At 38.8% G+C, this 13,537-nt stretch overlaps 1 protein-coding gene across 1 annotated transcript in view; it reads right to left on the reverse strand.

Moving 5' to 3' along the window:
- Nucleotides 1–972: 972 nt before the first annotated feature.
- The window catches only part of ACBD3 (acyl-CoA binding domain containing 3), a 34,383-nt gene continuing 21,818 nt past the window's right edge, over nt 973–13,537 (reverse strand). Inside the window, exons 5-8 of the mRNA XM_082351933.1 lie at nt 13,222–13,396; nt 8,901–9,087; nt 6,680–6,964; nt 973–3,112 (exon numbers count right to left, since the gene is read on the reverse strand). Of these exons, the coding sequence (XP_082208059.1) occupies nt 2,901–3,112; nt 6,680–6,964; nt 8,901–9,087; nt 13,222–13,396 (859 nt within the window). The 3' untranslated portion in view covers nt 973–2,900. The remainder of the gene's footprint in view (nt 3,113–6,679; nt 6,965–8,900; nt 9,088–13,221; nt 13,397–13,537) is intronic.

A 13,537-nucleotide genomic window follows, 5' to 3' on the forward strand; every position in this document is an offset into this window, starting at 1 on the left:
TAAGGGTGTTGAAAGGACAATAATCGACTTGGTCTTAAAAAACTTTCAATAAGAAAGTTGAGGAACCCTAGGCAAATGTATGGAGATAAAAGTCCAATATTGATTCATACACATTTTGAAAAGTTAGTGAATGGAAATGAAATTAGGATTTGTGCTACCCCAAGAATACATGCATACATTTTTAGGTTGCTGAACTGTGAAGAAGCTGGGGACACAAACAAAGATGGCTTTGGCTATAGACTACTGCACTCTAAGTCCCAAGGAACTATTAGCAATCATTTGCTATTTTGAACTAATTGTTTAGTCTCTTCCATAAAACAGATGGTCAAGACTCGGTAGCATGGTTTCTAAGACGTGCTCACACATCAACAACTCTCCTTAACTGTTCCATGATCTGCCTTCACGGTAGCAACAAACTACACAGAAAGGAAAAAAAAAAAAAAAAGACGGTAACCTCATCTAGCCTCTCCAAATTTCCAAAGGGGAAAAAAAAAATTAATGTCCAAGTGACCATGCATTTCAGTGGGGTCATTTTTATTTATTTATTTATTTATTTGCGGGGGGATCATTTTTAGAATAGTTTGTGGCACTCCACATCACACTGACTGGGGCATGCCTCTCATTGCTGTTTCCCAGGCGCCACACCTCAGGAGATATTTTAAAGCAGCATATTCCGTCTTCAAGGAACAAGGTATACAAATAGTTTGGAAGGGTAAATACTTTTATAACGTCACTGTCAATAAGAAAAGTCAGCGCTTTCCCTTCCATCAAGAAGTCTGAAAAACTGTTAACCTATTTTAACAAACTAGGGTAATTCACAGCAGAAACTAAATAATTAGCCAGAAATAGTTTGTTGTTGTTCAACTTTCTAAAACAGAAAAGATCATTTAAAACATTTCTTGTCCTACCCAAATGATGAAATATAGAACTAATGCTTCAAAGAGTAACTATATTAATGAAACATCAACAAGATACAGATAAACATTTTAATTGATTAAATATATTATTTTCAAGATCTTTTTGAAATCGCACTTGTAATATACTAATCAACAGCCAAAGGCAATAAAAAAGTTTAAAACCAAAAATGTTCTGACATGAACATGTGACAGGAATTGCCGCTATGTCAAGTAACATACACTGCTCCCAAGAACAATATTTTTAGAGGATAATTCATCTTAACATGTGCAAGGAGAAATCTGTAATCAAAGGCTGGAAGAAATATATATTAGTGCCTGCTTTTTAAAAGTTTATTTTACATTTTAAATACAGTGTTTTCTCATTAAAAAAAAAAGCCAGGAAGTGCCTAACCCCAAGGTTTCTACACCATGTACACATGGGAGCTGATGGACAGCTTGACAAACCTTCTGGTGTAACAGTACGGACATCCATAAGCTGGGACTACTGAAATCAAAATTAAAAAACACACATTAAGCATCGCTTAGGAGAAAATAATCCAGTTTCTGAACAACCAAAAGACAACAGAGTTAGATATGTACAAAACCAGGTATTGAAAAACAGAAAGAAATGCAGCACACGAAAAACAAACAGCCTCATATGTAGTGAATTGTATACGCTGCAGCTAATCAATGGAAACCCTCCTACAAGAAGTGATTTGTGATTTGAAATTTTAAAAATCTAAGTATTTCAGTAACAACATATAATAACAGCATTATGTGTATATTGCCATCTTTGTGATTCTTCTATCTATACCACCCTCCCTTCTGAAAACAAGAATCTCCAGACGAGTCAATCACTTATACAAATTTGAGGCAATTAATCCATATTTGTTTTCAGTAAGGAAAACAAAGATGTACCTCTTTCCATCAATGAAGACATAATACAGATTAAAGCTATAAAAAAATTTAAGTACAGGCATACGCATTTCCAACTCTTTCTCGTAATTCCCCACTGGAATCATGTAGGGTGTATGCCTAAGTAGTATCAAATCAAAAGAAAATGGACTATCTCTGGCAGTGATTTCCATATTAGTGCAATGTTATTCCCCATACACTGAATTATATTTAAATGATTTTATATATTTTAATTCAGTAGGTGTCATTTTAAGTTTACAAAATCCCTAACTATATGCTTGTGTAGAAAACAGTTTCAATTTGAGATGCTCTATAAAGCCAAATCAAGGCAAAAATGAATCAATTTTGCATTGCTACTGGTAGTTATGAATACCAGATGAAGAGAAAAGGGCCAAGAGTTTGTGGAGGCGTGCTAAGATGGATGTTTGAAGTGTTCTATGTATCTTGATACTTCAATTATCAGGTTTGAACTTTCTATATTAAGGTTATTCAGAAAATAATTATCTGTAATATAACTCCAAACTAAACAGCTGCACCCAAAGCAAAAACAATCTGGGTCATTCAGAACAAGATCAAGTTGAGGCAATTTCTTTTTCTATTATAATCCGTGAGGTCTTAAGTTTTTAAGTTTTAAAAATGGTGACCTTCGATCAAGGTCAGATGTACCTCATGTAGACTATTAACACAGGATTTCAACTCAGAGGGCACTGTAAAGGAACTATGTGCTCTCATAAAACACAGACAGAGCAGGCAGCAATGCACTAACCATCAGCCAGGTGGGGTCAATGTGGAGCTGTTTTATTTCGGAGACTTTAAAAATTTAACATGTAGCTCATGTAACATCAGCATCCACTTGTGACTCTGCTGGTCAGCACCAAAGGGCTGGATGAGTCTGAGGAGTCCCTTTAACCCCAAAGTACTAATGCTCAAGAGTTTCAAGGAAATCCTGATTCCCAAGAAGAGTCACAAACCATCAGACCGAAATCAATAGGGTAAACACAGACTGCAGTGCTCCACCAAAGTCAAAAGATATTTCCAAATTAAATGCCATCTTCTGCCCAACCCTAGACTCCAGCCTCTGTAACATCTTTATCTCGTGTAATAGACTCTGTAGTAGACCGATTTTGACCTCCACAAAGAGTAGGAGTTGTCAAACTTGAGGAGGTAGACTCCTCTCCCTGGATACTGGTGGCTGCCGGCATACACCTCTTCATGACAGTCCCGCCGGTACACAGGCACAATCTCGTCCAGTAGAGGCTTGTTGGCATTCTTTTTGGCTTTCTCTTCAGAACTGATGTTTTCTGTGAGAAAGAATGGAGACATGTCAGTGTGAACAGATCCAGGAAAACCACATTTGCCTCAGGCATCTTAAACTCCATCCTTTCTTTGAGAAATTGCTCATTAGGAATTCTCTCAATCCATTCTACAACTTATGTGCAGGCAAACATGTGTTAATTTCTTCTATACCTGAGCAGCTGCTACGTACCACTGTCTGGGCCCTGGGAGCCCAGTGGCAAACATCTGGTGGTGGCAGCAGTCAGCATCCTCTCTCCCTCTCTGTACTCAGACCATTGCTCCTATTTCTGAGCCCCACTTTTTCCCTTCCACATCCGCTCAATTCCTAATTCCTCCTAACAGGTGGAATCTCACTGATCTGAGTGAGACCAGGGAAAATGTTACTCTGATCCTCCTCTTCTCAACAATATGAAAGTCCTCTTTTGTTTTAGGAAGGTGGGAAGGGAGCTTATGAGGACTATTATTTTCTATTTATCTGAAATATAAAGAGTAAAATGAGAAAGCCACACTAGAGAGGTAGACATTCACAGACACTCTGAAAATTCAATTATTTTCACTAGGCCTGTGAAACCCAGGGATGATCTCAGTGGCAAAAAATAAGCTCTGATTCTAGGTTTGCCCCAGTTAATAGTTTTCTGAACTGTAATGATATGAGGTTAGGAAAAAAAAAATACCTGTAGAAACCTATAGGAATGAGAACTATGAACCAGTTTAAAAGTCTCAGTTTAACATATTAAATATAAACAGCCTCAAGGAAAATAAATCAAGGGACTACTCAGCATAGATTTTAAAAGCCTTTCAGGTTTACAACATGGCAGAATGAATTAGAGAGACATGAGTCAATTATGTGACGACTGTCAATGGGCCACTATTAGGAATTTAAACCAGGAAGGTCTAGGAAACTCTTACAGTCTAGAGGAGCTTAAGGAGACGTGATAACTGTAATGTGGCATCCTGGATGGGATCCTGGAACATTAGGGAAAATTAAGGAAATCTGAATAAATATGGACTTTAGTTAATAATATATCAATATTGGTCCATGAGCTATGATGAACACACCACAGTACAATGTAAGATGTTAATAATAGAGGAAACTGGGTTGTCAGGTATACAGGAACTCTTTGTATTATCTTTCCAATACTTCTGTAAATCTGAACCTATTCTAAAATGAAAAGTTTATTTAAAAAAAGTAGATGACACTCTTATAAACGGGCCCAAATCAGATTTGCTTTATCACAGCAATACTACTTGAAAATTAAATGTCCTCCATTTGCAAATGAGAAACACAACCCATTCAAATTATAGACTATTGCCCATAAGAATATCCATGAAACAGATTATCAGGCCCCACTAATTCAAGATCCAAATTTTGTTCAAAATCTATAAAACTAAAGGTTACTGGGATAGATGAACAATGCATCTTTCATCAATCTAAGCAAAGACCTGAGACCTGGAAACAATCAAGTGGAGAATTACAGCAGGAGGATGGATTACCATTATGTTTTCTTCAGAGAAAACAAACTCCTCCATCTTTCAATCTTTCAAGACCTAATGGAGAAAAACTAAAGCAACAAACAAAAAAATTGGACTCCTCTTCCATCTTACACCAAGCTAAAAGGACCCCCCATAAAATAAAATACACAATGTGGATAAGACATGGTGGCACAATAGCCTCCATAAGGAGGCATATGACTAAAAGCCATTTGTGAGATAAATCTTCAAAAAGGAGACAGGCTCACTCTTAGGAAACAATTCTGGGGAGCAATAAATCCTCAGTGTTGCGGGGTTTTTTTTGTTTTTTTTGGCCACACCACACAGCTTGCAGGATCTCAGTTCCCTGACCAGGGACTGAACCCGGGCCATGGCAGTGAAAGCCCGGAATCCTAACCACTAGGCCACCAGGGAACTCCTCTCACTGTCGTTACTGTTAATGTAGAGGTTTTAATGGGTTAGTTTTAGTTGCAAATCATTTTATGATTAGGAACAGCACAAGGATAGGTAATGCCATTTTCCATTTGAGGGCTATCATACATTAGAACAAAGGTCAAGGATGTCTTACCTCTAGTCAGGCACTGGACCCCAGCCATTTTATACCAGTGCTCTTCCCAACAGCAATAACCCCAAAATGATAATCAGCTGAGGGCTCAGACTAGGAAGTAATCTCCTTTAAAAGCTACCTAGCTTACAAGCCAGGAGAAATATTTTACCTCAACCCATTTCTTAACAGAGAATTCTCTCTTATTATTCACAAAGTGCAGTAATTTGCACATGCAACAAAAACTTCCCTTCCCTTGACATGTATACTAATATGTATAAAACAGATAATAAGAACCTGCTGTATAAAAAATAAATAATATTAAATTAAAAAAGAAAAAAAACCCAAACTTCCCTTCCCAAACATTTGCAAACCATCTGATTTTAATGAGTCCCCGTGTGCATCAGAAAGGCTAGTAAATGGCTTAGTTACTGGTCCTGATGTTGCTGAGGGGCACTTAAGACAATGGTAGTCGCACCTGCCCTGCAATCTCAGGTCTCTCTCTCACCTCTTCTTTTTTTCCCCCCATTCTTACATTTTTTTTCTTTCTGGTTCTGTTAGTAGTATTTATGGGCAATGCTTTACCTTGCTGGTGGTACTCAGAAATAAAGATAGCTGAAAACAAAACACCATGTAAGATAAAGTAGCTCCTAAATGACACTGGCCCATGTGTGTGTGTTGCCATACACGACCCTAAAGGGCCTAGACTGTCTTGGTGATATAACTGAACTTGTATATCAAAAGCTGATTGAACTTTTAGCCCCCCTCCATGCACCTTCAACAACTACCTCTTTAAACGTATCCCAATGGAGTCTCTGTGATTACCAACACTCTTCAAGAATAAGCAGTTTGTTTACAAGTCACCTGAAAGGTTAGTTAGGGCCAAGAACTGAAGGTGCTTTTCCATTCTCCCAGTCAGGGCACTCTTTCCATATTACTCTCAGTCAAGTCAACAGATACTTAAGTGCTTACTAGGTGTGTACAAAAGCCCTGCATTCTAACTTTTCTGGATAGTAACAAAACTGAAGAGACCATCTTCTCAATTAGTAAGCAATACATTTCACAACCTACTTCCTAGACCAAGATAGTTTAGACGGTCATTGGAAACACTCTATTTTGTCTAGTTAGAGAAAATAAATCTTAGAATAACAACGTAAAAAGCTGATATCAGAAATATAAATTTAAATAAATTCCAGAGTTGGCAGAATTTCTTGCTTGCTCTTTTAAAATTTTTCAAAATGGCCTTGCACATTTGGCTTTTCAACACACAAGGCTGGAAGTAAAACAGCATTTAGAAAGCGGTAAACTAAACTGTCAAACAGACATTCCTGGTGTTAAAAAAAATTCACGTTCAGGCCCCAGTCCTTTAAGAGGCTAGCTTCTCTCGCAATCTTTTCAGCCCAAGGTCCCACTAATGAAGTGACTGATTCCCATCCAGGAAGTGTTAATTAGGAAGCATATGGCTGGCTGACATCTGAACTGCTACCATGTTTGCCAACACACAACCCAGCTACTGAATATGGACCAACGGCTCTACCTTCTTCCTCCTCGTCGTCATCGCTGGACTCACTGACATGCACGCTGACAGCAGTGTTTGGAGAGTCTGTCCATTCAAAATACACCCCAAACCCAATGTCATAATTGTCTGTAGCAAATTCCCAAAAGAGATATGATCCTTCTTCATGGGTGGGTACTCGAACGGTGACTACTTCTCCTCGGCCCACTGTAATCACGGAATCCGCATCCTGCCGAATCTTCTCTTTAAAGTCTTTGATCTGGGGTCGTGTCCACATGGATGGAGCTGCTATTACTGGAAGAGATTCTAAAGGCAACAGGAATTACAAAGGCTAAAGAGGATGAGCCTTCACCTGTAGGCAGCAACATTTGCATAGGACGACCTGCTCAGCCACATGAAGGCACCAAGTGCAATGTGGTCTACCTTAGATCGAGGACTTTAAAAGCCTCCCCATGGAAGTCACCCCCCAAATTACTACATTTAACAACACCACAGGTATTCAGAGGTCATCATACCACTTTAAGTAACAAATGCAATCCACAGTCTTAAGCAGGATTTTTTCCAACACTCTAATTGCATATGGGCATTGAAGAATGACCTTGGAAACTTCCTAGCTGGAGACAGGGAAACATTCTAACAAAGTAGAGAGATTTGGACTTGAAATAAATTCATTTTTGGATGTAAACAAAGAAAGCTGGGCTTTGACTTCAGTCTCTCTATCAGAAAAAAGTCTTGACCTCAGAGTAAACCAAAGTTCTAGGGGAGGGGCTATTCTAAAAGAACTCAAAGAAAGAGAAAAACTTGGATAGGAATGGAACCGCTAGCGACTGAGTAAAAATGGGTAAAGTCTTGTTACTGAGCAGTATCTATGTGTACTCAACAGGTTTTCCAGAGTTATTCACAGAGCCTTTGACAAAAGATTCATTTGAAAATACTGATAAACTCTTAATAGGAAAAAAAGGGGGGGGGCTGTGTGAACCAAGGTATTTCAAGGTCTTTTCTGAAACTATTTTCTGTTACTTGTTCTAAAAAGAACAAGGAAGAACTCTGAAATCAACTTTCTTATGAACCACACCACCATCTCTGATCACCATCACTGAAATGTTCTCTTCTTCCTTTTTACTCCTTCTTACTTCTCTTTTACTTTTTACTTAGTGAACTCTTGCTCTTGCTTCAGATCTCTCAACTCAAGTGTCCCTTCCCCCAGGAAAACCTCTGGTGACCTCTCTAACTCGGTCATATCCCCCATATTATGTGCTCTCACATCATAATAGATCTTTCTCTCCAGCACAGTACTTACCATAGCCACAATTTACATTCTATGTGTGTTATTTTGCTTCACCATTGTAGCCCAACACTCAGAAAATCTTCAACCAATTGTTGAATGAATGAATGAGCTGCCCATGAAAAGGTAAGCAGACCTTTGAAAATCTAAATTCTTATTGGTAACACGGTACTTTTGTCTCACAAATATATTGTAAATATATGGTAGCCAATCTACAAGATGGTCCCCAGTGATCCGCACCTGTGGGTATTCATGTACTTGTAAGGTTACCACCCAAAATGCATCAGGACCAACAGAATATGGCAGAAGTGCAGATGTATTACTTCCAAAGCTAGGGCATAAAAGACACTGACGCTTTTGCCTTGTTTTCCTTTGCATCACGTGCTCTGGGGGAAGCCAGCCACTGTGTTGAGATCACTCAAGCAGCCCTTTGGAGAGGCTTCATGGGGCAAGGAATTGAGGCCCTCCTGCCAACGGCCAGCACGAACTTGCCAGTCATGGGAGGGAACCACTGTGGAAGCAGAGCCTCTAGTCCCAGTCAAGCCTTCACATGACTGCAGTCCCAGCCGACACCTTGACTACAACCTCATGAGAGACCAGAGCCACCACCACTCAGCTAAGCAGCTCTCAAATTCCTGACCCACAGAAACTGTGAGAGATAATAAATGTTTATTATTTTAAGCTGCTAAATTCAGGTACAGTGTGTCACATAGCAATAGATAACCAATATCTAAAACAAGACAACCCAAAGTGTCCAAAGGACATCTGATTTGCTCTTCTAAACTATTCAAAGAGTCACCAGAAGCACCAGATTCAGACTAAAGAGTGAAAAAGCATTCAACTCTCACAAATATGTAATTGCTCTCAAAAGCTAATTAACCTGACTTCCTGACTTTTGCTTTTCATGAAGTCTGAATTATAGCATGTGGATGGAAGAGCACATATGCCAAACCGTACCTTTTGGTCCATTCTCCAGGGCTTCTTCTGCGGCTTCTGGTTCAAGCTCTTTTTCAGAGTTGTCAGTGTGGGTTTTGGCCTGTCCATTCACTGACATCATATCACTTGGCGTAGTTGTATTCACTTTTGATGATGTAGGCAAAGAAGCCCCAGCTACTGCTACTTCCTGTTGTTTCTGTAATGCTGCCTGTAAGTCAGGAAAAATTGAAGATACACTGACCAGGAAGGCTAATAAACCAGACGTTTGCCCTGAAATGCATTCTGACCCTATGTTTTTGCCCCATCAAGTAGCTCCAAGAAATTACTAATAAACTTTATCAGTTTTTATCCTATCTATAATGAATATTAGTATCACAATATCAAACTGACAGCTAAAAATGTCAAAATATTAACGTGGACAAAAAAACTGTAACTGAGGATCACATTTTTGTGACCTGAGGATCATTAGAAAAACTAACCAGGAAAAATTAAAGTAGGTAGAAATAATCAACCCAAAATAAAATTATTATAGGTAAAAACTGAACACAGTAACATCTGTTCTTAAAATTGATAAAAGAAAATCTTGATAAAATTCAGATACATAAAATTTGAATCAGAAAAATTAAACTTGGTAGAAATAAATGGTCACAGAAGAAAATTCATAAAGGCAGAAGCTATAACTGGTGAAACCTGATAAGGGCCCCCAAAGTAACCAACAAATCAAATATTGACAAAAATAATCAATAAATTAAATCTTCACTCTAAACTATATACAGAAAAATTCTTATCACAATTAAACTAAAAAGTGTTAATCATGTAAAAAATATTGACCTAAAAATTAAATAAGCTTATAAAATGGAGTTTGAGGTCAAAATACTTTCTTAATGAAAATTCATCACTGTTTACATAATTATGATTAAAATATGTATATTCATAAACATGAAATCAAAATGCCCTCTGAGTCAAAATGGAGAATAAAAACATCTTAAATCTAAAGGACAACTACTTTAGGACATTCCTCTCCTATCAAGATGAATAAATATTAATACTACAAGAAATGCCTAAATATTACTTGAGTAACTTCTGGGGGAACTGTGAATTATAATGTACATATAGAAAAGTATACAAATCATAAATGTACAGCTTGATCAATTTTTATTAGCCAAACATACACATGTAACCAACGCCCAGATCAAGACATTACCTGTGGGACTTCCCTGGTGGCGCAGTGGTTAAGAATCCGCCTGCCCATGCAGGGGACATGGGTTCGATCCCTGGTCCAGGAAGATCCCACATGCCGCGGAGCAACTAAGCCCGCGAACCACAACTACTGAGCCTGCCTGCCGCAGCTACTGAAGCCTGCGCACCTAGAGCCCATGCTCCGCAACAAGAGAAGCCACTGCAGTGAGAAGCCCGTGCACCACAAAGAAGAGTAGCCCCCGCTCGCCGCAACTAGAGAAAGCCCGCGCGCAGCAACAAAGACCCAACACAGCCAAAAAAATAAATAAAATTAAAAAAAAAAAAAGATATTATCTGCATGTCAGAACCCTTCCTGGTACCCCTTTCCAGAAAGTCCCCCAAGGGTAACAACTATTCTAACTTGTAATATTACAGATTTGGCTTTGCCTGTTTTTGAACTTCACATACATGAAATTGTATAATATATGCTCTTTTTTGTGTCTGGCTTCTTTTACTCAACATTTGTTTGTGAGGTTCATCTATTAAGTCACAAGTAATTATAACTGTATTTTGTTTGTTCGCATTGCGACAGGATATGCCACTGTGAGAATACAAAATTTATTTATCCAATCTACTGTTGAGTGTTGGGGCATTTCAGTAACTTTTTAAACTAAAACACTAAGTTATAATAAGTAAGCATACATTTACAACAGTTAAAAAAAAAAAAGAAAGAAAACATAGGAAAAAAAGCCTTTATAATATAATTTCATGGTTTAGGGATAATGATATATTTTGGCATATCTGCATATACACTTCATTTAACATCTCATCTACAAACCAGTTACTTAAACAGCAACGCCTCTCTCTGCTGCTAGTGCAGGTTGGCAAAACACTTAAGAGTTTAAAATACCTTCTTCCAAGGCCTAGATTCTCAGTAATTTCCACATCAGTTTTCTAAAAGAGTACCAGCTTCCAGAAGAAGGGCATACAACCAAAACAAGTCAGCACACTCAGAACATTCACTGCATGACAGGAAAGCAAAAAAAGCATTTCTGTTGATGATCAATTGGTCAGCTCAAATGGTCCCTCTCCATTTCAAGCCTTTCTTGAAACTCTATAGCAGAATGAACAACTCCCTACCCTGGGATCCCACTGCCTATGAATATACATCTATTACATGTAATAGATTGTAATTATGTATTTACATAATCTCTCTGCTATACTCCAGGAAGTTTTTAAAAGAACAGAAAGGCACAGGAACAATGTAACAAACACCCATGTAACCACACCCCCAAATTAACAAGTGTTCCCATTTTGTTATTTTGCTCAGTATTTATATAAAAATTAATACTTTATGGGACTGAAGTTCCCTTTGCTCCTTCCCCAGTCCCTCTCCTTCTCTCTTTCCAGAGACAACCAATCAATTTGATAAACTTGAGTTTGTTCACTGCAATCTAAACTATGGCTTTCCAATTCTGTTTCAAAGATTTTTGGTTTTCCCCTATATGACTGACTTTGTTATGACTAAGTGATAGCAACCTATAAGCAGGACAGTGTGTATGAGCTAGCCTATTAAAAAATTATCTCAGTGCCCATCAAAGAAGCAGGAAACAGGGAGTGATATGCTAAAGTAGAAACAGGCTTTAGAGGACAGAAAAGAAATCCCTCCAAAATACCACTTATTATCTTGTAATTCTAGTTTGACATCCTTTTCCTCTTCTCATGGATTATACAAAACCTGCAGCGCCTTTTAGCTGCTCACTAAATGCTAAAGACTCAGGGGAAAATGTATTTTAGGTGAGGATATTAATTTTCAAGGAATTTAAAGAGCTTGGCAAAACAACAAAGATTACTTCACCTAACAAGAAATGTGGAGCGACTATAATGCAACACTTCTCTTCCTTTTTTTTTTTTTTTTTTAAAACATTTTATTAAAGTTACAGAGAAACATAGTTTGTGTTTTTTGGTTTTGTTTTTTTTTTATTATTATTATTTTGGCCATGCCGTGTGGCTTGCGGGATCTTTTTTTTTTTAATTAATTAATTTATTTTATTTTTGGCTGTGTTGGGTCTTCGTTTCTGTGCGAGGGCTTTCTCTAGTTGTGGCAAGCGGGGGCCACTCTTCATCGCGGTGCGCGGGCCTCTCACTATCGTGGCCTCTCTTGTTGCAGAGCACAGGCTCCAGATGCGCAGGCTCAGTAGTTGTGGCTCACAGGCCTAGTTGCTCCGTGGCATGTGGGATCTTCCCAGACCAGGGCTCGAACCCGTGTCCCCTACATTAGCAGGCAGATTCTCAACCGCTGCGCCACCAGGGAAGCCCCTTGCGGGATCTTTGTTCCCTGACCAGAGATCGAACCTGGGCCCCTGGCAGTGAAAGTGCCAAGTCCAAACCACTGGACCGCCAGGCAATTCCCTGCAACACTTTACTTCACTCAGGTATTTGGACAGGTAGTAACTGCTTTATAAGTGAAAATTAATTAAATACGTAAACTTAGCTAGGTTAACTTTAAGGAGGCATTTTATGCCTCTGCAAGATGTAAAAAAAATGAATGTAAAATCAGTTATCTTCCCTATGTACCAAATACTTTCACAGAGTAACTATTTTCTCATTTCATTCCTCTGATAGTCCTGTGAGGTTAACAAGACAAGTACCAGGATTTTATAGCCCATTCTTACTGACTGGGAGAAAAGGTGGAAAAATCAGAGCAATAGGTAACTTGCCTGAGATCAAACAAGATAATGGCGAAGCCAGGACAGAATCCAAGTGGTGTGTGACCTCCAGTCGCATGTCCTTCCCCTCAACCACATATTCCTATGTGGAAGCAAAGCCTGTGGGGGCACGAATCACCCAAGTCCTCGTGGTTCCAGGACCACTATTAGAATCTACGTCAAACTCACTGGAATAACACTAGGTCCATACAAATCCCAAATACATTTATGACAATATAATAGTGGCCACATCATTTGTTGCTTCGATATCATATGCTTCCTTTCATAATTGCCAGTGCAATGTTAAAATCTCCCTTAATAAAGGTCATCTAAAAGTTACATTATACCTGAGAGGCTAACTAAAGCAAAATCCATCAGCAACTGTTAGAAAAGACCTTGCGTTCCAGTGAAAGTGAAACCCTGTGTGAGGCTGCGCTCGGGGTCAGCTGTCGTACCTGCTGCTGTGCAAGCTGGACTTGGTACAGCTGCTGCATATACTGCTGGTAGTGCTGCTCCTGCAACTGGCGGATGAGAAGCTGCTGCTGTTCGTAGTTCCCCGGGTACTGCTGGGCGGCATACTGCTGGAACTGCACGGCAGTCTGCGAGTTTAAGGCTGCCATTATCTGCTGCCTAAAAACATTAAAAAATATACACTAGTCTGACTACAGGAGATTGACTGTGCATGACAAAACAGAATGTCCTTGTTATTGATTTTTATAATGCATAACTCTTAAAAATGCCTAAGGGAGTAATGTATACCAATCAACGTGT

This window comes from Balaenoptera borealis, assembly GCF_965194805.1.
Source record: "Balaenoptera borealis genome assembly, chromosome: 1".
Lineage (NCBI taxonomy): Eukaryota > Metazoa > Chordata > Mammalia > Artiodactyla > Balaenopteridae > Balaenoptera > Balaenoptera borealis.